Below are 24,782 nucleotides of genomic sequence, written 5' to 3'. Positions count from 1 at the left end.
GATTCTTCCATAGTCCAGAGAGAATATCCAAACCAAGATGAGAAGAGAGAGATCTAGAGTGGTTTTTACTCGTGAATTTTCTGTCCTTAGGGATCGGTGTCTTGCCGGCAATTCCCCACTATTTGCTACAGCGGGGATTACTGTAACACGCATATATCAAACCAGGAGTCCCGTGGAAAAGAAATATATATGGACAGATTCTTGGTAGATGTTTCAGAGATGTTTATTTCTCCAGCCACATGGCCGGGGCTCTGCTCAGGAACTCCCCCAGTCACAGGACCGAGGGTCCTTGCCCACACAGGGGAACACAAACCAACCAATCGGGAATGAGGCTGACCAGGGACTCAGGAAACCCCCTGCCTCCCCTCAGGGCCCCTCTCCCAGGGCTGCATGGCAGGGGGAGGAGACCCCAACACAGGCAGACAAATGTTTTGTGGCTGAGCAGGGTTTTGGTGCTTCTGTATAGAGTAACAGAGTGAAAGAAAATACTTTTTTTGTTACCTTATGGCTGCAGAATTTATCGCAGATTTGCTTTACAGAGCTGATGTACATATATCTGAGGGCTTCCTTTCTGTGTAAATCATTAACAGAACTGTGTGTGTAGTCAGTATTCAGCTTATGGTTTAAGTAAATAGTGCTTACTTTTATCTAGGGCATGTGGATAGAACAAAGCATAACACTGTTGAAGGTTTGAATTCATCAATGCCTCCTCTCTAGTTGCAAAAATGACACCTGGAATTTTATCTTTTATGCATACAGTAGTGGTTCAAAATACGAAGACTCCTTTTCCTCACAGAAAAATCCAGCTACTGAAAACAGTTCCTGCATATAATCTGCTTAAACTAAGCTTCTTCTCCGACTTCCCCCTCTTCTCCTGGAGTCAGTGCACTCAGGCCCTTTATTTTCTTGAAGAGCGTTTAAACACCTTGTCCTCACCATTGAGGATTATTCAGCCCTGCTGCAGTTACTCACAAATCCCCTCCCTGACCTGTGGCTCTACTCTTTTGTGCTATCCTGTGTCAGGATTATTGTTACTGTTCTTTCCATCAAATACATTTAGGTCAATAAACTTTGTCTTTCATTTCTTTCCGTAGCATAAAAAACATTTAAAGGAAAAGTTAATATTTCATCTTGCTGGGACAGGCAGTGAAGGCTTAAATCTATAATCTGAGTTTTGTGATATTCAGATTTATTTCCTTTGTAGAGGTTTTGGTGAAAGACTCAGTGTCATCATTGTTGGCTTCCAAGAATACTTTCATCAACAGTTATTTCTTCTACAGGTTCTTCCAAACTCCTCCTTATTGGTGATTTTCTGCTTGATCCTTCTCAGCTTGTAAGGCGTTAGCTATAGGAATGCATCTCAACCTGAGGTTTGAAAAATAATGTGTAAAAATGCAAAGTTACACAAATTATTTTCGTCAGCAGCTCATTTAAGAATATTATGCTGTGCAAAAACAGTTTGCATGAGTTCACTCTAATTCTTAAAAGTCTAACTGTACATCATCTTAAAAACAGAATGCAAAAGGTAGAAAAAATGCCTGTGAAAGGAAAGATTGTGTTTTTACTTCCTGTATCATTTTTTGAGCAGGAAAAAATACATACAGTATTAAAATAAAAAAATACCTACAGTCATAAAAGCTTTGATAGTGAAATAACCTTCCAAGTTTCATTTTCAGCTGTACTCAATGTATTTCCCTCACTGTGCCATCATAGAACATGGAAATAATGGTAATTTCTGTACAGGTGATGACGTGTGAGAGGAGTTGTGAAGCTTTTGTGAAATTTGGCAGGGAAAATTGTAAGCCGTATTGACATGTTTTATTTTTGTATTGGAATTACCTCCGTGGAGTTGAAACCAGCTGTTTACTATAAGAGATGTACGATTTCTCCACTTATTTATATCAGTAGCTCCTTATTTATCTGAATAAGGGGAAGCATCTGAACAATTAGACCAGCTGATGCAATAAGTGGCTTTTCAGAAAATACAGAGTGGGAAAATGCAACCAGAGAATGGAAAGAACAAGTACATAGTTACTGACATTCAAAAATAGGGAAGGTAGATATTTCAAGAGAGGAATCCCAAGAGTTTTATATATTGGTTTATTTATTGTGAGGAAGGGGACACTTTAAGAACTTGCTTTCAGGTTTTCATTTCAGTTTTTTATGCACGAAAAATAGGGAGATTAATATTTAAAATCAGTTTAATCACTGAAAGTGCTACTGGAGCTCTGCTGGATTATAGTATTAGAAATTTTCTAAGCCCATTTCCAGACTTATTGCATATAAACAGCGTGGTTTTATTTAAAATGAAGATGTTAACTTTTCCTATAACCTAGAATACATTCTGAGTCAGAATGGAACTTGTTTAGTTTTTCCCAAGTATTCACAAGGTACTTATATACTCATGTTTTGTGAGGAAAAGGGCATTGCACTCCCCATACAAACACAAAAATCAGCAGCACTTGCAAGGCTTATGCAACACAACCAAAACCAAAAAGAAAAAAAAGAAAAAAAAAAGAAGTGGGAAAACATATGAGAATTTCAAAACCTTACTGTATTTTCTGTTGCTGAGTGAGGGCAAGGTGATGTCTTTTCTTTACACATCAGCCTTAATTGTATCTATCCTTGAAGAAGTAACATCAGCCTCTTGCCACAGTGAAGAGAATCATGGGTGTGCCCCCAGGGCCGTGGGGAGGTATCTCTAGCCTTAGGATCTTAGAGGTTAAGAACAATGAACTGATAATTAGTTGTTGATATAACTGCATTCATTTCAATAGTTGTAAACCTGACCATTTGTTGTCAGTGATGTTATTGAATAGGCAAACGGTCTTTCTCTAACAGGCCAGTTGGCCACGTGGCATCTCCCCTAACAGGAGACAGTGACATTAACAGGAATGCACTAGAGCTGGGAACATGCAGGTCTCATGAAAATGACAGAGAAAAAATCATTGCTACCTATGCTAAACTTTTTCATCTGGAACAACAGGCAGCTGCATCAGGCCAAGCTCCCTCTAGTCTTGCCGATTTCAGAATTACTTTTTCCCCAAGCACAAAATGTTCTTGAACTGTTTCTTCTGCACACAAAGTTTGAATAGGTTTTGGTTTAGCAGTGGGTTGGCTTTTTTTTTTTTTTTTTTTTTGGTGCTGTCTGTTCTTGTGCAGTTTATGGAGTGTTTATCCCAAACTGGCTAGGCAAGGCTGATAATATTAAAACAGTCAAAATATATAGTCCTTTCCTGAGCCTATGAAAAAATCCCTGATTTAAAGGCTGTTTCATTATCAGCTATTTGTCCTGAGTGTGTGAGAGCCTACAGGCTGACTCACAGTCTTTGCTGAACCCCTGGTACTGCTTATCCTCCCTACTGACACCACCCAGTTTATTTGCAACAAAGTGGATTTCTAACTGCCTCCATACACAGACGATATGAACAGAGGGAAGTCAAAATGCACAGTGTAACAAGGCTAATAGTTCAGTGTCAATATATGACTTGGTAATTATCTCACACATTACTGCTTTTAGTATTTTTTGGGGGGGTTAGATCTGTTTGCTGTCCATAGTTGACAGTTCTATGGAAGTTGATGAAATTTCTTTTCTTTAATAAAACTTATTCCAGAAAAATTAAACAAAGTTATCATTTCAAGTTAAGACTGTTTTGGAGAAACAGCAGTAGCTCATTAGAATTCATTTTCATCATCTATTTCAATTTCATTTCCTTTTATAGATATATTGATATTCTTATTAGGCAGGTGCTGGCATACCCTTTTTCATGTAGGTCAAGTGCTTTCTTCTTTTTTCCTTGATTGTTCTGTGACTGAATGAATTGCACTTTTTGTTTCACACTTTTCATTTGCTTCCAAGATGGAGAAAGAGCAACAAACGTCATAGAATTAATATGTAATTACTGTATCACAAAGACAGCCTAAAAGGCAGATAAGTTCTCCAAGAAAGTAAAGGGTTTGGATTACAATGAGACAGTGACAATAGGATGGTGGAGCTGTAAACAGAAGGGAAAAATACAGGCCTCCATTTTGATGGCAGTCTTCCAGTACCTGCAGGGAAGCCACTGGGAGGATGAGGGCAGGCTCTTGCTGCAGTGCATGGTAGGAGGACAAAAGACAACAGGCATATGTTGAAACAAGAGAAGTTCTAACTGAGTATCAGGTACTGCTTGTTCACCCTAAAGACAGTCAGGCAGTGGAACATGTTGCCTCAGAGATGTTGTGCAGTACCCATCCTTTGAGATTTTCACTCTGTGAATAGATAAACCCAGAGCAGCATGTTCTGGTCTCGTGGGTAAGTGCCTTCAGCAGAGGATGGATTAGAGATCCTCCAGCATGAATTATTTTTTAGTTCTGTGGTCTTGTGCTGTTCTGCTAAACCTTAATAGGCCCCATGAAATTTAGGTGGCACTGCTGTGTCTTTCTACTGCTTTTGTTTTCCATTTTTGGTGCATTTTTTTTACAATCTGCTTCCATACAGACACATGGTCTTTTTCTGTGTTCAGCATTTCCTGAATCAAGTTATTCCTGTATGCATGTCCTGCACAGTTACCTCTGCTTTTTTAGTCCTTCGTTAGCAGTGCTCTCAGTAAGATGTAGCTTGTACTTAACTGATCTTTTCAGTCTTGGCAATAAGATTTGCCTGTCATATCTAACTTAGTGTGATTTAACATATGCAGGAGAATATATGGATGTCACTCTTCCTAATCTTGCAGGTTTGTTTACTCAAACATTTAAGCTGCAAATGTTCACAGGATTTCATGGAGTTCTAAACAAACATGTACTTGGTTTTCCACATTCCACATTAAACAGCTGTTGTAAGTCTAGAGTTAAGGTCACCTAGCTTTTTTGACTTTCTTATTTGTGTTCAGGCAAACAGTATTGATTGCTCTTCAAGAACATTTTTAGAACATTTCTTTTGAAAGGAAAGTTAAACAAATACATGCTTCTGCATGTCTAATTTGACAAACAGAAATAGTTGGCTAATTTCAGTCTACCAGGATGGCGACACCACAAGTCCTTGTATGCAAACTTTCGATGTTTAGTATGCAGCTTGTGAAACACCGATTAATTGCAAAGTATTTGATTTCTCGCTTTAAAAAGATTGCAAAGGTAAGTAATTTTGTCCTTTTTCCCCTAGCACAGTGTTGTCTTTCTCAGCCTCCCGTCCCTTTTGCATGCTCACATGTACAGACACACATGACAGGAGACAGTTCTCCTTTCACCTTTGTCTTCCACAATTCTACTACTGCGTGTCCTCTCTCTTCTTTCTCTGCAGGAGTCTGTTCTTGATCCTCTTTCATTCTCCCTCCACATCTTATTCTGCATTTCATCTGAACAGATAACTCCATCTGTGTTCCCTGTAGTAATTGCAATGAATCTACATCTCCAAACCTTTCCTTCTGACTTTTCTCCAAACAAAACTACTGGCCTGTCTCTTTGACATTTCTTTGTGAATTTGTCATCAGCAGAGCAAGCTAGAAAAGGCTCAAGGACAGTTCCTAATCAGTCACACAAACCTCTTTTATTTTATGCTCTTCCTTAACTTTTGCAGCAGTCTCAACCACCCTCCCAGTTAAGCAGCAAGTAATGTTTCACATCTGCATTCAGATTCAGGCTATCTTGCACATTCTTTTGTATTACTATTCTTAAGTAATGTGTTTCCTTCCCTCAGATCTCTTCATGTATTTTACATTAAGCCGCCACTTTAAAATAAAGAGAAAATTTGAGCAAGGATCAAGCAAACCTCATTCCTTCCCATACAAGTACCTTAAACATGAATCTGTAGTTAAAGTCTGTCCTGGTTATGTTTTTCTGTCACTTTAGCTCTTGCATTTGCAGCCAGAATGGAAACAAAAGGACTAGAGAACAGTTTTAGCATATTTTACTATATGCCATAAGAAATAAGATATTTGTGACTGATTTTCCTAGAATGAGATGATAATTTAACCTATGCCTTCTGATTTCAGGCAAATAATGAAAAAAGTCCATTCATATCCAAGTGAGACAATAATTTGTAGTTCACATGATTTTAAAGGCCTACGCCCTCTTTGCTCTGGTGGCAACATATAAAAAGAGAACTGCATGATCAGAGGGAACAGAAACACTGTTACAGACTTACCAGAAAAATAAAATTAAACTTAAAAATAATGACCGAAGATTTGGAACATGGAACTGCTATTGGTTTACTAAGGAAGAGAGGCTAACTGATCTCACAATCCATAGGCCCATTCCTTCAAATACTTTATTATACTGTTGCCCAGTACAAATCTTCTATAAAAGTAGGTAAAATTCCCAAAGCTAATACAAATAAATCCTTTTTTCTGAAAATTGTCAAATGAATGGAACAGAGATACTCTAATTACTGTTTCTGCTGATGTGAAAGATTGTACAGAATTTGTTTAATATGGGGGTCTTTTTGGCAAAATCCTTTAAGACTGTCAGCATATGCATGCTGGCCATTTAAGCCAAGTTGTGTAGAAGGCACCCATTGGCGTAAGTTTATCTCCAGCCCAGCCATAGCCTTTCAGTCTCTTGCCCAGTGAAGTATAACAGAGGATATCAGGAAGAAGGAAGCTAGTGTTGAAGTGGCAAGGTGAAATAATTTCTTAGAAAATCAGGCTTTTTTAGTTCCACTGCATGGAAAAACATGTTTTTTCTTCCAGGCTGGTCTCAGCTTTAATCATGTGTTATTGACGAGTTTCAGAGCTTAACTTCTGTTGAGTCAGTATTGCAAAACTGTTACTAAGAAAGCTTTTGTTCTCACAAAATTACAGACTTACTATATTCAAGGGCACAAAGTGTTATCAGTGGCCAAGAAATGTTCAGTGCAGCTGAGGGTGTAAGGGATAAGCAAGGTCCAAAGCCACTCATCATACCCTGCCACCATCAACAAAGGCCAACACCACTGTGTAGAATGGAATTATTTGAAAACAATTTTGTTTCATACCAGCTGTCTGTGATTCAAACCTCATCTCCTGGCATGAGAAGAGGGATGGTACATTAATCATTACAAAAACCAGAATGAGTATTTTCTTCCTCTATGCTGCCATGGTAGAGCTGGCAGAGAGCCCATTTCCTCAATTCACAATGTCCTTAGTCAGTGTATTGGTTTCCTGTGAGAAGGGTTTCGTAGCAGGGGATGAGAGGGGTGGCTTCTGTGAGAAGCTGCCAGAAGCTTCTCCCACATCTGACAGAGCCAATGCTGGATGGATCCAAGATGGACCCACCAGCGGCCAAGACTGAGCCCACCAGCAACAGTGGCAGCACCTCTGGGATAAAAACTGCTGCACACCCACAGAGGGGAGAGAGGAGTGAGAATGTGTGAGAGGAACAGCTCTGCAGACACAAGGTCAGTGAAGGAGGGGCAGGAGCTCTCCAGGTGCAGGAGCAGAGATTGCCCTGCAGCCCCTGGTGCAGCCCATGGTGAGGCAGGGTGTGCCCCTGGAGCCCTTGTAGGTCCATGGGGGACCAGAGATCCACCTGCAGCCCGGGAAGGACCCCAAACTGGAGCAGGGGGATGCCATCAAAGGAGGCTGTGACCCCATGGGAAGCCTGTGCTGGAGCAGGCTCCTGGTAGGACCTGTGGCCCATGGAGGGAAGAGCCCACACTGGAGCAGGTTTGCTGGCAGGACTTGTGAGCCCACAAGGGACTCATGTCGGAGCAGCCTTCCTGAGGGACTGTGGAGGGGACCTGTGCTGGAGCAGTTCACGGAGAACTGCAGCCCATGGGAAAGACTCATGCTGGGTAGGAGAAGTTTGTGGAGGACTGTTTCCCATGGGAGAGACCCCACACTGGAGGAGGGGAAGAGTCTGAGGAGTCTTTCCCATGTGATGAACTGACCACAGTCCCCATTCCCCATCTGCCTACTCTGCAGGGGGGGAAAAGTAGAGAAACTGAGAGTGAAGCTGAGCCAGAGTAGAAGGGAGGGGCTGGGGCAAAGTGCTTTAAGATTTGCCTTAATTTCTCATTATCCTACTCTGAATTGATTGTTAATATATTAAACTCATTTCCCTAAGTCAAGTCCATTTTGCCTGTGGCAGTAATTGGTGAGTGATCTCTTCCTGACTTTATCTGGACCCAGGAGTCTTTCCTTGTATTTTCTCTCCCCTGACCAGCCAAGCAGAGGAGTGACAGAGCAGCTTTGGCGGGCACCTGGCATCCAGCCAGGGCCAACCCACCACAGTCAGGTACTCCACACAGACATCATAACCTAGTACTATTTTGATCATAAAAGTAGGGGGCTGTGCTGGGTTTTAGTGTCAAACATAATTGTGTAAGCAAAGCTGCAGGAAAAACCAATCTGCATATTCTGTAGGTGCTATAAAGAGCAAAGAATCATGTTCCCCAGCAGTAAGATGTGTGCTGTCAATCTAGGATTTTTATAAAGTGATTATCATTAAGACATTCTGGGATAGTTTCATTGCAATCAGTGAAAATGACACTCAAATAGAAATGCCAGGCATGTAGTTCTTGTTAGGGGTTACCAACCTGAATGTTAATGGAGGGAGAGAAAAAAATACCAAGAAATGACAAAGCTTTTATTTTCCATGCAGTTAGCCAAACACAAACAGATGATCTTTCTGAAGAATGACAGTTTGTTCCCAGGTTGAGAATTTATATGACTTATTTAATGGTTTGGCTGTAAAGTTAAAAATAAAGTGGTTTGTAAAGGAATTCAGTCATTGGCTGATGCCATTGTTATGAGCAGATTTCCTCTAAAAAAGGAATCAGATTTTGACTAATGGAAAAAGATCATATAAAAGTAAATAGGAGATTCAGGATTAGAACCAGAATTTTTTGAACCTCAGTGCCAGTTCTTATATATATATACAAGTGGAAAATGAGCATTGCAAAGCTCTAAAGCAAAGTTCTTCTCAGAGCTGGCCTCACTCTCTCTCGCTTTCTCACTCAATGGAATTAGCTGTATATTTCAGTTTTATTTTTCTAGTATTGTCCTGAAAGGTTAGAGAGCCTCAGGTTAAAGCACCTGGAGTTCTATTTGGGGCTCCCTAGTAGAAAAAAAACCATGGGCATCCTGCAGTAAGCCCAGAAAAGGATGTCTAAGATAATAAAGAGATGGAATTGTTCCACCAGGAAACAGAAGTTTCAGGGGAACTTCATCAATGGGTGAATGGGGAAGGTATATTGATGCCTTATGCAGCAGCAGCAGCACCTGTCTGAACTAAGACTCTGGTTTCAAAGGTTTTGAACCCATGAAAGTTCCTACCAATTTCACTTGCAGACTATCTGCAGAATTGCAAATCATTTTAACATTTGCTGTCTGTATTTCTGCACAGGTTTTTAACACAGTTGTTGATACTATCAGTGCAGCAGAGCATCCTACTGGTAGTTTACATCTCCATTTGATGCATTTACCCCATAATTTGTAGTATTTGCCCTGCCATGGTACCAAAAGAACAAATAATTTCCCGTTCCTTTTAGTTTCTAGTAAAGAATTGTTTCTATATATTTAATTCACTGAGTGGCAAAAATGCATGAAGTCAGTGACAAAAAACTGATTTCATGTTAAAGTGTACGCTAATGAATTTAATTCCATAGCAAAACAGATATTGAGAACCTGCTACTAAGCCTTCTAATTCCTGAGAATTAGAAGAATAAAGGGTCATACTTTGTATAGCAGTGTGGTTGTTACTGTGTACTTGTTGACGTGGAGATTTGCTGCTTGTCTGTAGTGTTGTATACACATAATTGTGAAACTCTTCTAGATACACACAGGTTAAAAAAGTGAGGACTCTTGCTCACGTCAGAGGTTTTGAGACCTGGAAAAGGGTCCATACCTTTTCCTTTTCTATGCATACGTCAGTGGTTTCAAGTACCTGTTTCACCTTCCAAAGAATGAATTTTGTTTATGTGATTAAAGAGTTGATCAGTGAGAGTGGGAAACTGAAATAGTGGAGCAGATTTTGAAATGCAGAGTGCATCAACAGCTTGCAGAACCACTGTTCTTTTTCACCTCTGGAGGAGGAATGTTGCAGAAATCTCTGTTAAAAGCACTGTCCCCTTGATTTCTCTTTCATATCAAAGACTAAGTGGTCTGTGAGCAGTGGCTAAATGTTGCTGTGTTTATGCATCCTTCAAAAGCTGGGTTCTATTTCTTATCTGGATAGGGCAACATACCATTCTGACTGCACTTACAGCTTCTCAAAGGGCAGCAACATATCCATACATGAGGTTAGTGACTATGTGTTCAGATCTGTATGCCTGTATCTGACTCTCAATCTGTGTAATTTTGGATGACTGCATCCAGAGGAGTTTACACTGTGGTCCAGAATGGAGAACAGAGGTAGGCTGTAGGCTTCTGAAGCAGTTTAAGAACACCACAGAGGTGGCTGCTGAACTGAAATTATTCTTATGTGTTTGTTGCTCAGCAGCATTTAACTCTGAAGAAGAATTGATCCATATTATTGAACAGCTAATAATTTTTGTACCAATCAACATACTATATAGAGCATAGCTATGCAAATGTCTACATGTAGATGGGGCTCTGAAAGTGAAGTAAAAACCAGCTTTAAGAAAGCTGAGTTTAAAAAGCAGAAAAATGGTATTTGCAACCCAATGGAATTCCATTACTCAGTCGGTCTACATATTTCTAAAATGTGTGTTTACATGTAAAGATTTCAAAGTGTCTCAATTACCTGTCCGTACTGCCTGCAACAGATTTGCCCTCTTAAGGTTCTATTGCTATTTGTGCCTTGAAAGACCATCCTGAGCCAACCTTCAAAGCCTGTTCTTCATCCAGACAGCAACTTTGCAAGCTGAGTCCCCTACTCTGTCTCAGCTGCATCTGGGACAAAACTCTGACACAAGGAAAATTTTTCTTCTATGCGCTTTGGTGGCTGTTTCTTAGAGCCTTAGTATTTTCTGGGAGCTCAAGTCCACAGAAGAGCAACAGAGTCAGTGAAGGATCTAGAGAGTAAGTCTTGTGAGGAGTGTCTGAGGGAGCTGGGGATGTTCATCCTGGAGAAAAAGCTCAGGGGGACCTTACCACTCTCTACAACTCCGTGAAAGAAGAGTTTGGCCAAGTGAAGGTCAGCCTCTTCTCCCAGGCAGCAAGTGACAGGACAAGGTAAAATTGTCTCAGGTTGTGCCGGGGGAGGTCCAGGATGGATATCAGGAAGAGTTTCTTCATGGGAAGAGTTGTCAAGCATTGGAACAGGCTGGTCAGGGAGGTGGTGGGGTCACTGTCCCTGGAGTTGCTTACGAAATGACTGGACATGGTGCTCAGTGCCATGGTCTGGTTGACAAGGTGGAAATCAGTCACAGGTTGGACTCAAGGATCTCAGAAATCTTTTCTGATCTGTTTTGCTCTATGTGCTGGTGTACATCACACAAGACAATTGACAGCCTTGTCAGAGGTGTAACCATTTGCAGGATGCAAAAATTTCAAGTGGAAGCAGACCTTAAGGGAGATAGAAACCTGAGCTGTTTGGGTCAAGGTTTCTACCATGCTGTCTTGGGATGACTTTATGATGCTGCATCCCCTATTGTCTGCCTTATGCCAGACATGAGTTCTGTGCCTTTAAAGCTAGGTCCAGGAGAGGGGGAGAAGGCAGTGGAATTCTTTCAGCAGCCTATCCCAAACCGAGACACATGCCCAGTTAAAAAAAATAATCTGAACTGAACTTGAAATACTGGTGCCAGGATTTTAACAGTGTCAGATCATATATTCAACATATTCTCAATGTGGCAAATCAAAGATTAAATTAAAGGAAGGATTTAAAACATGGTTGTGTTAATCTTCAGAGATTTTGCCCTTTAAGTGATATAAAATATGCTGTCACCTAGGGCATGCAGCCATGCAGATTCAGACATATGAACATAAAGGCATCACTGAAAAAGTAACTTGAAAAGATGCAGGTAACAGTAATGGCAAAAGGGTGGATCCAAGTTTCAACAGAAATCACTTTTATATCAACGGAAAAGGTCAGCATTTATGCAAGCAAGGATTTAAAAGCCTTGCTGTTACTACCTAAAGTAATACCACAGTTACAGCATTTTTCCTCCTGCCATTTCATAAATGTCATCATAAGGTTTTTATTCCAGGGATTGTGGAAGAAATATAGTGGATTACACACAAAATGAATATTTTTACCATTTGAAATACGACTGGGTAACTGGGTGCCTACAAAAACCTAATGATTATGTTGGAATATGAAACAAAATGGGTTGATGGTAATTATAGAGGCTGATAATCGATTTCTAGTGATCTAAATTACCATGTTTAAAATTATATTTTAATTCTTACTAAAGACTCCTAGTTTGCTGCAATGTAACATGAAGTGCATACTACAGAGGGCAAGCATGAATCTGTCTGATGCTTATTCTTTGATCCCTTGTAGATATTAAGTACTTCTAAAATAAACGTCATTGCTATTTCAGATTTATTAACTTCAAATTTAGAAGAGGGGCATAATGATTCTGTGAGATAGCCTTTGTAGGACTAAAACATGCAGATCTGACATTTCAGATGCTTGGGCATTAAAAAAGCTAATCTTTGTCTACCCGCAGTGATTGAAACTTTTAAATTTTGGTTTCAGTTTCATTTAGGTGAAAATCAGATGGTTTCTCTTCCAATTAGCTCTGAAAGGATCACTCCAATACCCCTGCCCCACCTTCCCCTTTGGCCCCTAAATTGATTGTGGTTTTATAACCTTGAATAAGCACGCCATTTCAAAGCCACAGGATGCCAGTGTTGACTCCAGTGTTCCTAGGTTAAGTCATTACACAGTGTAATAAGGCCTATAAAACTTGTACTTACTTTACACACCATAGGTCCAGTCTGAGACTTTGTGCAGATAAGAAATTTCACAGCCACTAAAGCTGTACAATATGCAGTGAATCAAAAACTTTTGTTGAAAAAACAGGTGTAGCCTGATGCATTGATACACGCTCTAGCCAAAATTTCTTCATTTCATTCTTTTTTTCACCAAATAGCAGAAGGGTACTGAAGAGAAGTGATAAAATAGATTTTACTCTGGCGTAGAACATATTTTTTAATCCTTGAAATATTTTCTTCTCCAAACTGTTAATTAGCTATTTCTTCATTTTTTAACCAATAAATGTGCAAACTCCACAGAGGAGCAGGACAAGCTTCTACATTCATGTTAATCTAGTTGGACACATACTTTGTTGCAGCAGAGGTAAGACAGAAGTATTCTTTTGTCTAAAATGAAGCACTATCCATAGTCTGAAACCTAACATCCCATAGGTAGTTGACCTATTTGTGAAGCTATTTATTTCCTTTGTTGCAAAATGAAGCACTTTTTCTTGCAAAATAAATTTTTTCAAATAGATTCTTGACACGTTAATTTATGGTTAGAGACACAAATATTACCATTTGTCAGCAGGAGACACAATGCTGTCATTGCAGTTCCTAAGGAGCTGAGCAAACGAGTTAATGAATGAATGGGTTAATGAATGAATTCATTAATATATTTACCTTTAACCTCCAGAGATTGCAGTGTTAGTCTTTATTCTGTAAACAAGTACATAAAAATCTCCCAGTCTGCAACCTCAGGGTCATTTCCTCATACTTCAAAACCAAGGAAAAGCTTAAACCACAATTCACCATGGCTGAGAATCTCCAAAGCTTAGCAACCTGAGTTGAAGACGAGGAGTAGAGCAGGTTAGTGCTGTACTTCACTCAGTTTATATATTCATCGTGAAGAAATCATGAGGGAGATTTGTACTCCTGATCAAAGGGTGAATCCAATTCCTTCAGAATGCATATTGCAGCTTTTAGGAACGTCAGCATTCTTCCACTGCTAAAGTTATTTTTCTTTGTCTGGAAGACAACAATCTGTGTAGAACTTAACAGGGTTGTGATAGAGCAGTATTGTAGAAAATGTAGAAAATGTAGAAAAGCTCACAGTAGCTTGAACATCTGACTTTCTGTAATAAGACTCCCTTCATGAGGACGCTGTGTGTTTTCTACTGATATTAGAGATAAATGCCACCTATCTAAACTCCTGTAGAGAATAATTTGTTTATAAAATTTGTTGAACACATGTCTACTCAGGAGTTAGGTACCCGAGGAAATCTATAAAATGCCACCAAGATTAGAGCTAGGCATGATAAAGATACCTCTCTGCATATCCACATATTTCAGTATTAAAGGGGGTATAATACTTTAAGAGTGCCAAAAGATAATTATTTTAAGTTCAGTGCACTGAAGGCTGAAGGTTTACTATTGTTGTGTTCCCATTATTGTCAGAAATTTCACTTGAATAATTGGTTTTAGATTTACCAGGATAACATTGTTTCATTCCTTTAGCCAACCAATGTGCCACTTATCTGTACATGGCATCAGTGGTGGTCTTTAGCATGCAACCACAAAGCTCTTTTATCAACAAGTTTGAAGCTCAGGGAATATACTTGAGAAATATTCATGCTCATAAATAATACGACATTGAGTGGTTTTTATCAGTTTGATTGGAGTAGTAATTTTTGGTAATTGTGTTCTTTTACAGAATAACTCTGCAGTTACTTGAATAATTCAAGTGTAAGCATACAGTAAGTACTCATAAAAATACAAAGAAACAGTTACTTTTACAACCTCATACTGAGGATCTCCTGAAAAAAAGAACACTGAAACACAAAACGATTGTTTTTCTCTGCTCCCACTGATACTGTTAATTGCTGAGCATATTTGTGATTGAAGAAGAAAATTCGCTCCCCTGCAGCCAGGCTCTTTCTCGTAGAGTCTTATCACAGTCATAAAGCTTTGAAGAGAGACTCCAGATCCAGACTCAGCCAAAATGGGCTGTCTCACTACAAGGGAATAAAGAAACTGCTCTAGAGCTAGGGTCACAACTTTAGCATTGCCTCACTGATGCTTGCAGGTACTAGGATGCAGGAGATGCTTCACCTCCACCCAACCCCACAGCCTGAGTTCATCAAGAAAAGGCTGTTGGGGGTTGGCATCCAGTGGAAGGAGCTTTGCAACTCACACAGGATCATGCAATACATGCAAAATTACAACTTCGTCTGACCTTCTACTGCCCGGTCCCAACAGATTATTTGATCTTTCCCATTTCTGTGTCACTCCTCATTGTCTTATTCCCACTAACCTCTCACAGTTTTCTCCATTACTGTGTTCCCTTTACTACATTCAAAGTCCTGTTCCTTTGCTTTCTCTAAGGTTTTCATAATTTCTGTCTCTCTGCAATAAATCTCCTCACCTCTACACCAGCATCTTCCCCCAGAAATGTCAAAATAGCAAGATTTTCATGCCATTGCATTACTCATTGAAATTCTGTGTATAATTAAAAATTATCAGAAGTTTTTCATCATAGCATGATTTTATTGGAAAATCGGGAAAAAATGAAAATATTTAATTAGATTACAGAAAATGTTCTACTGGAAAATTTCAAAACAAAATGCTTTATGTTGATATTTGCTGATACTTGTTCATTTTAGAATTTTGAAAATTTGCATGCATTGGCTTTGGTTGAAAAAGAGTTTGTGACATTCTGAAATGAATTTTCTGAAAGTGATACTTAATAGGCAGTTTCCAATTTATGGGATATTTTGAAAATATTTTACCAATAAAATAATCTTTAGTGTCAAACCAAAAATATGCAAGTTTTGACCTGCTTTTTATATTCCTTTCTTCTACACTGTATTATTAATTTGCTACTTACATTTTCAGTTCTTAAGAGCAGGAACTCTTCTTTGTGCAGTACCTAAGATGGCAGGATTCTGTCTTTGTTCTCAGGACCACCACAATAAATATGATTCGAATAATGATTGTTTGCTGTAGAAATACTTGGATGAGAGTCATTGGTCTGGTTACTGCAGAAGATTAAGGTTTGCTCTATCATAAGCCTTTTCAAACAGTGATATGATGAAGCCAGTGCTTGTGGCACTGTTGCGACTTTGGTAGAGAACACATTTTACGTCAGTCACATTATGTAGGGACACACCACTCTTCATAATATCACTTCCTGATGAAGGAAGTAATGAAAGCAGAATAAAATTTGCTGAAAGGATAGAATTGTATGTTTTGATGTAGTACCAAGTAGTAGAAGATTCTGTTTAGCCAACCTTGAATCAAACAGTGTTCCCAGCATGCACACTCTCAAACAGATTTCTGTCCTCTCTAAAGCAGGAATCATTTATTGAGCTCTATCTTTAAACTGCATTTCACCTTATGTTGTGGTTGAGTAACTGCAAACACTATTTCTGCCATATTCAGGTGCACATTATTGATGCCCTTTTAAATATGCACATTCAAAAAAAAAAAAAACATTTATGGCCCTCAATTAAACCTGTTGCTCTCTAATGGCATAATGTCTAGCTCCCAAATAACTTCATGGTATTTTTATTGCTCTCGTTAGCTTTACTGAAATGGAACCGAAGAATACCTTGGTAACTAAGTAATATGTCTTCCCACCTTGTCTCTGGGAGATACAGACCATTCTTAATCTTAGCTGGAAAATACTCTGTTTTGTTTCAAATTGTTTACAGAGAGATTTTGTTAGAAATAGTATGATGAAGTTAGTGATTTCATAATTACCTAGTGTATAAGCAGGTTTTTTTGCTCTGGCAGATAAGTTGCCCATTGAAGTTCATCCAAATTCTTTCTTCACAGAATAGTGTGGAGTGGATGGCAGAGAGCAGGTGGTTAAACAAAGTAGAGGTCTTTTGGTAAAACATTGCACATCAGTGTGCTAGAGTCAGCTCAATCAGGTACCCCATAGCTGTGAGGCTGCAGCAGGTCTGTATCTTCAGTTTCTGACTGTAGCAAAGCTGAGCATCTGCTCCCAGTGGGTGGGTACATGGACACAAAACCCACACAGAGGCCACGCACATCAACAAAGCCCTAACATATAGATCTACATATGTATGTGTGGATTTGTGCATAAAGAAATGGATTGCTCTAGTAACTACTTTTAGATGTTTAGCTGACCTAGTAGCTGGTCCCAGCTGTAGGGGAGCTGCATTCGAACCTGGAGGTATGCAGTCTCTTCCTTCACTGGCTAATCCAGTGGAAAGTTCAGTGACATCCAAAAGTATGACTCAGAGCAGTCTTCCCAGATGGGAGACAGAAATAGGGTTTAATGAGCGTACAGGTAGACTGCACAGTGATCCAGCACACACTTCAGTCTGACAAGCCACCAGTTTATACTGAATACCTTATTCCCCTTATTTTTCATTGTTGTTTCTCCCCAGTCCACTTTGGATCTTTCCTTTTCTCTCCAAAACCTTTCCTCCCACTGCATCCCTTAATGAGTATTCTACCTCTTTCAGTCAATGAGTCACGGGGGGAAGGGCATTAGTTTGGTGGGCTACACACGAGGACAGTGGTCTGACTCTGCTTTGGTAGTTAGGTGTAGCTCATTCCCAGCACCCTATTTTCACTGATAAGGCTGCCAGAGTTCCTCCCACAGCCCTTTCAGTTTTTATCTGATCATATCCTGGTCTATGCAGATGTTGATTAGCCTTTAATTGAGTAGCCTAGCACAGTCTACAAGTAAATTTAAACTGCATCCAAAGCTCATTGCTACAAAATTTTGTTTGAAATAGATAAAGGAAAGCAAGTACAATATTTTACCACTGTCTCTATTGTTCTCAATGTTTAAGTGTATTTACTTAGAGTGTCAGTATCTACAGTAGCTAATACAAAGAGTGACCTTTTTTCCTCTTTATGTTTTAGGAATAAAGTAGTGATACTTTTGGTAATATATTATTCCTGGATTTTTTTTTTTCAATTTATCAAGTAATCTGACATTCATGAAAGAGAGTCATAAAAAGCTTCCTCACATACATGAATCCTCTGGGTAGAAAATTCAGTTTTATACTTTATGACTATGCTATATAACAAAAATACTTAAAATTACTGCAAGAAGATAATGACTGTGGAGTTCATCTTGGTAGTTGGTAGAGATGAATGTACGTCATATTTCAAGTTCTAATGTAAATTCTAGCTTTCAGTCTCTAAAATTTTACTCTTTAGAAATTATTATTTTCTTTTCTGCAAGAGACTTCTGTAAAAATAAATCCTGAAATTATGGCTAAACATACAAACCACCAGGGAAGAAAATGGAATATTCAGGAGATATGAGACTGGTAGAGAAAGATAACTACTGTTAGCTAAATCATTGGCTTTGTTTTAGTGGGAAAACAAAGGCAGTAGCAGTGGAGAAAAGAAAAGAAAAGAAAAGAAAAGAAAAGAAAAGAAAAGAAAAGAAAAATTGTATAAAATTATCAGGTTTTAGCTTTTGTTACACTTCTACTATGAGTTTGTTGGTCATTCTTTATTTTTGTTCACTCTCTGTAAAGTAGGGATAATGGTAATTTCTTCTCTTGGCTTTTTATTTTTTTGTCAGTTTAGGTAGTGAGAGTTCTTAAGAGAATTTCAGGCTCAGTTCTGTAAAATCAATAGGAATTAAGAGCATAAATACTATGATGGAGATGTAAGGGTCTAAACTGTTTTCAAGAATCTGGGGGTTTGTGATTTTTCTTTTTCAAAATTGACTCAAGTCTTTAGACTGGGGAACATATCTCCATGGGTGAGGAAATTTGTTCCATTCATCATCACATCTTGACTGCTAATCAAAGGAAGGACTCCAAGGGTTGTTAGGAGGTGATTCGTGGAAGAGAGAAATTTAGGAAAAATATATTATAAGCCCATATATAGGCTTTTCAGATGAAATCTAAAAGGCTTTGCCACTGCTCCCATTTTATGCAACACAGAAATACGAAGCCCTTAGTCACAATAAATTAACGGGATATGTAGGTTCATAGCCAGCAGCAGGTACTAAGCTTCCTCACAAAGTACGCCACAAAACCTATGTGCTTAAAGTAGCCAGCTGGAATCAGTCACAAGAAATTCAGATCAGAGACATGCCTGAGCTCCTTATCTTCTCTGGAGCCTGTACATCACCATGAAGGCAGTACTGGGTGCCTGGGGGATTCAGAGACATCCAATTAGGGCTCTTTCAGAGAGGGAAAGCAGAGCTCTGGTCACACTGCACATCTACATCTTTTAATTTGCAGTATAATCCCAACCATCACCGTCAGTCAGAAACACATCTGGCCATGATGCTCAGGCCATGGCTAGGAACATGTATCCAGGTTGGCATCTGTGATCTCTGTGTGGGAGGGCAGACCTCTGCCATGTCCACAGTACACAGTGAATGTTCTGGATGATCTAACAGACCGTCACATTCTTGCTTTACTGAGTTCTTTATTTGTATTTGGTTTCATATATCTGTAGTTCAACCTTTCAAATGGTAATGAACTAGGGTGCTTTGAGAACTCCTTAAACTGCCTTCCCCCAGGCCTGAAAGATGAACATTGTTTATCATCATGACTAATGGAAATGTAAAACTTTTTCAGTAGAGATTGGTAAAGTACTTTTGGCTTTTTATTTCTTTAGCCACAGAAGCAGAACTTGTGTTGGACATAATGTCATTGCCAGTGGGTGATACACAGCTGTTCCTGTTCCTGCAAGCCTGAAAACATTGCAGATAGAAAATTTTTCCATCTGTGCAGAACTGAGTAAAGACTTCTCTGTCAGTCTCAAGAAATTTATCCATCTGCATAGCCAAGAAAGAAAGAAAGAAAAGAATGCAAGAACTAAAAGTCAATTAGGACAAGGACATGTTTCTCTCAACTCTGCTTCACAACACCTCATTTCAGTATTGGTGTTTAGCTTTCATCTTCATCTAGTAGCATTGTCAGCACAGTTTTCAAACCTACAATTTCATCATACTGTTAATTCTAGAGCAGCATTATTTTAGAGGAATATCTAACTCTTCTGTGCATTCTAAAACAACAGTCATAAGTTCCATTTCCATCAAGGAGCACTGTAGTCTGGCATGTGATGTGCAGCTGTTGAATACTATCTAACAGCTGTGTTAAAAGGGAGAAATTCAGCTCGAATGTCAGAATGCAATAACTCGGTTGGAATTAAATCAAAACTTTCAAAAGGAGGCGTATGATCTTTTAATTAACAGTTACTCAATCCTTGGTTTTGGATGACATTCTGGCAAATCAATGTCCACTGTATCCCTTATAAAAAAGTGCATTCAGCCCTAAAAGTGAGACATTACCTCACAGCATCTTCAATAATGCTAATCACCCTTTTATGAAAACATTTTCATGTCATAGATAGGGCAGATGCACTTTAGATACAGTTATGACAAAATGGGCATTACCTTTTTATTAAGCAAGTATTTTCAAAAGAACACGACATCTCTCCAGAAGCCTTTTAAGTTCTATTTGAGTAGCAAATACCTAATAGCAAGCAACCATGGAAACTTTTTACACATTCTTATTTTCCCTCTTTTGGTGCTTATCTCCTGCTATGGTTACAGGTGACAACCATGCTTGCATGGAGTACAAAGCCAATTCTTGAAATCACCATCATGAGACAGTCTGTGTGTCAAGTTCGTAGTCGTGCTCTAAAATCTGTTTGGTTCTTTTTTCCAATATAAGTTACCAGAGCAGACACATTACAGAAGTGGTTCACAATCATCTCATTTTCAAATGCTCCAGAAGAAAAATACTTGGGTTTAAATTCATTAATTTCTTCCTCTTGCTATTGATTTAGTTCTTTAGGTCTTCAGTTTCCAAAATCATCCCATTTTCCTTGAAGTGTGCTCTAATAAAGATCTTTCTTGATGATGCTTCTCATCTGTTGTATTAAAAAATTTCATTCTTTCAGCCACTGTAATCAGTTTCTCTTTCTGTCAATTTTTCACATAGAAAGGTACATACATAAAAGTAAAACCAAAAAATCATGGTATTAGTTCCTTATCTGTATGAGTCTTAGCTTGAAAATAACATGTTTTGCAAATGTTCCAACTATTTTTACAAGTAATAAAATATTGTAAATATTATCATATGTACAAGAAATAGTTACTGTTTGTAGTTTCATTATTTCACCTTCACCTGAGAAAAAGGTGCCTTTTTATGACCACAATCATCTGTGTTCCTCATTATATAACCCCAAGTTTTTGGCTAATTTCTGAAGTCAAACACTAATGTTTGTGCCTGTTGTTTGTTTACAGTAATAAAGATTGTGTGTGTTTACACCAAACTGGAGTTTATATTTAAGTGGTTCTCTCTTCACTGTCTGTATATGCACAAAATGCTCTGAGTGAGTTTAAAACTAACCCAGATGCAATTTTCCAGCCTGTAGCTCAGTCACAGGCCTGAAACATGCCTGGATATTCAGAAGTGGCGTATGGGAATGTAGCCAACTGTTGTTCTCTTCCACACTGTCCCCAGTAAACATGTTTTAGACTTAGCTGCATTAACTGACACTTGGCTTTGTGCTTGACAAACATTTGTATGATGATGGATTATAGTTTCTTGATAAAGAAAATGACTTGCATACTGAAAATTCAGTCATCTGATAAACCACAAAGGACTTTTCCTTACCAAGAACACATTTTGTTCCCATGCTGTGCTACATGGAATGGGTTGCAAGCATACAAGTACCTGTAAATGTACTAGGGGTAGGAATGGAAAGCTGAGATAAGGAGCTCCCTATTTAGATAGTAAATTGTTCTTCTTTAGTGTCGAAGAGTGAGGTTGGCTACTGAGACTGCAGTTGTCATCTCCAAGCAGGGAGCATACTGGTGGGAGAAGCAGGAGGTTTGCTTTAAGTCATTATGTTGTTTCTTCAGGCTAAGCAAACAAGATTTAGCAGCAACAGGGACTCCAGAGCACCCCGAGTTGTAACCTGAATTCTGAGGACATCTAGTGGTGTCAGCCCACTTCAGGGACTGGGTCTTGGTCACAACTGGTGAGCTCTCGCACATCTGTATTTCAGCTGAAATTTACTACGAAATCAAATGCAGTAAAGACAATTAGTTGAATGAACTGAAAGAGTAGCATTCTTCAGCTCAAATCCTGAATTCAACATTGACCGTCCCAAATATTGAGAAGTTTTGAGACTGGATCAAAAATCATAAACTTCTAAATATGTATTGGACATTTTCTATTTGCCTGCTGTTTTCAGGACTTTCAGAGTTCAAGTATGTTGACCTCCTCTTTGCATCAGTAGGGATAAAACTATATTTTTGTTACCAAAAGGCTGCTTTCTTAGGTTAATTAATTAATCTAGAAGTTAGAACTCTAAGATAAGAACCAGGATCCCAAGGTGCCAAAGAAATATGCAAGACTTGTTAATGCTAAGAAACTGTAATCCTAGTCCTGCTAACCATTCAAAGACCTCTGGGAAGACCTGCTTGCTTCTCTGTGATTCAGGTTTTCAGCTTCCAAAGTGGAACTGTTGGTGTTGCCTCACCTTTTTGAGAGAGAACAAGAATCAATTAACTGCAATTCAAAAAGGACTTTGATCAAGTCAAGTGATACGTATTACATGCTGAGCATTGTTACTGATTGTTGCATGATGGCGTGTTTTTCAGTGAGCCCTTGATCTGATACTTCTTCCTGAAGAGAGACGGGCATCATGAAACAGAGATTCATTTCATCAGTTCAAATTATTTTGCAGCTTGCTCTGACTACAGTAAGTCTGACAGGTAAGTACAACACTTCTTGAAACACTTGTTTTTCCTTAAGACACTTTCTTTAAAAAAGTCTGAGGCTTTACCTAATCTATCCTGACCACCACAGGAGCATGTACGTATTTAAATTTCTTTCTTCTGAAGTTTGGTATGGCAATTTTGAAAATGCCTGGAGTTCTCTTTTCTTCTTATACTATTAATTTAAGGGTTGTTTGGTGGCAATACTGAAAGGCACTTACTCCACCCCTATACTCACTTTATGCCTGTCACCTTCTTGGGAATTAGCATATGAATAGTTACACTATCTGAGATAATTACGTGAAACTTTAATGTAGCAAAGATAAGCTTAGGTTAAAAGGTCACATGCTTTTCATTTTAAAAATGGTCTGTATTCTTGGTATAAGTTAATGACAAGTAGTCTTAACAAGAAATATTCTTAAATGTATTTGGATTAACAGGGAATATTTGAATAATTAATTAATATATTCAGGTTGCTAGTACCCAAAAAACTCCATCCAGACCATTGACTTCCTTCTTTTTTTAATTTTCTGACCTATAATTTTCCCCAAATACGCACAAAGAATGGAATTTTAGTTCTGTTGCAAAGTTGAAGGTGAAATTTAATCTTAAAATTATCTGAAGATGAAAAAATTTCATGTTTATGGGGAAGAAGACTAAAGGTCATATATTTACTTCCCATCTCTGCAGTTTAATTTGGAGATAAAGATACAATTTTGAGTTTAGGTAAAAATTAAATTTTCTTGTTAAAAAGAGAAGCAAAATCATTCTACTAGCTGTTTTAAAAGTTTGAGGTAAAATGTACTTACTTTAGAGAATATTGATCCTTTTCCCAGGCAGAGTTATTTGCCCAATTCAGTTTCATGTAATTTTATTGTTTTCGAAAAAGCATTCCATGGTGGACTTATTATTCAACAATAGCATCCAAAATTATTGACCACCACTAATTTAACTAGCTGGGTTTTTGCACTTCCCTAGGACAAACGTATCCTGGAAAACCTCAGATAATAAGATGTCGTTCTCTAGAAAAGGAAACCTTTTCTTGTTGGTGGAAGCCTGGCTCAGATGGAGGACATCCTAACAATTACACCCTGTTCTACAGCAAGGACAGGTAACAACTGGTGCATATGTATTCTGTAAGTGATCAAGTGATGATTATGACAGACCGAGAGAATGACAACACTAATTTGTAAAGTTGTTTTTATGAATCCATTTTAACCTCAGATTGACAACAAGGGCTGCATAAGATCCATGGCTTCCCTTGTTGGAAGAAAATGTGATCACTGTCAGCCCCAAATCTTCAGCCTGTCCCTCCTGAAACTCATCTACCGAAAATCCCACTTGTCTGAAGATGTGCTGGGAAAAAAGGCACATCTTTTCAGGAAGCACACAGCTTTCAGCTGAACAGGGTCTCCTCTGAGCGGTGGAGCATGAGGGCACCGTGGGGCAGCAGGTCTCCCACCATCCCAGCCATGGAGCAGGGCAGGAGGGGGACAGCCCAGCCCTGGGCATCAGTCACCTCCTTGGGGATGGGGACAGGGACATGCTGAGGCCAGGCTGGGGTGGGACATCAGCCTATGGGTTGGGGGTGTCTTGAGGAGCCTGGGGCTGGGAAGGACAGGGCTCTATGGAGCTGGAGACCAGCTGAAAAGGTGACTTGGGAGCCAGGTAGAACATGGAGGGGCTGGGCAGGGGCAGTGAGGGCTGGTGGGGCCCTTGGGGCCGTGCCAAGGAGCTTGTCCACTGCCATGCACACCAAAATCCCCATCTGGACTGTAGTCATTGTTCCGCCTTTTGGTTTTGTGGTCAATGGTTCCCAAAACAGAGTGAAATCAGACATGGGTATCGCATCTCAAAAGTTAATATTTTGGTAAGTACTGTGACTGCCTCATTGTGTTCAGGAATAAAGTGCGTATATGTTTGGCAACTTTAATTAACTTGCCCATCTTTGTATAACTGAACTTTCTTCCTAAAAACAAAAGGCCTTTCAACAGGCACAAGTAAGCAGAGAGGCTCAGACACTAAATTTTCTTTTAATAAATCCAGTGAGATTCAGAACAGGCAAGGTAAAGCCTCAGACATCCCTGCTGAAACTAAATATTCCAAATCACTGAGCAGAAAAAGGTGCAGACTTTAATGAAGTTGCCCCACTCAACAGTGATTTGAGAGCTTTGATTTTATGAAAGCCCAGATGTTTCAGTCTTTATCAAAAAGTTTAATTAACATTTTAATTCATACCTGTCACTGCCCAGAGCAGT

At 39.0% G+C, this 24,782-nt stretch overlaps 1 protein-coding gene across 13 annotated transcripts in view; it reads left to right on the top strand.

The window, feature by feature from the left end:
• The window catches only part of PRLR (prolactin receptor), a 135,660-nt gene that overhangs the window by 88,927 nt on the left and 21,951 nt on the right, over positions 1–24,782 (top strand). For 10 of the 13 annotated variants that reach the window (XM_017730216.1, XM_017730214.1, XM_017730212.1 and 7 more), the window contains 2 exons: positions 22,408–22,521; positions 23,503–23,635. In XM_017730216.1, coding sequence (XP_017585705.1) covers positions 22,452–22,521; positions 23,503–23,635 — 203 coding nt within the window. In that variant the 5' untranslated portion in view covers positions 22,408–22,451. Of the gene's footprint in view, positions 1–7,179; positions 7,352–14,493; positions 14,537–20,480; positions 21,783–22,407; positions 22,522–23,502; positions 23,636–24,782 lie in introns of those variants that run through there. The other 3 variants (XM_017730209.1, XM_017730219.1, XM_017730218.1) reach the window with 3 other exon arrangements.

This window comes from Corvus brachyrhynchos, unplaced genomic scaffold, assembly GCF_000691975.1.
Source record: "Corvus brachyrhynchos isolate BGI_N302 unplaced genomic scaffold, ASM69197v1 scaffold42, whole genome shotgun sequence".
Lineage (NCBI taxonomy): Eukaryota > Metazoa > Chordata > Aves > Passeriformes > Corvidae > Corvus > Corvus brachyrhynchos.
The sequence above is the reverse complement of the archived record's forward strand: the minus strand, read 5'-3'. Positions and strand labels throughout refer to the sequence as shown.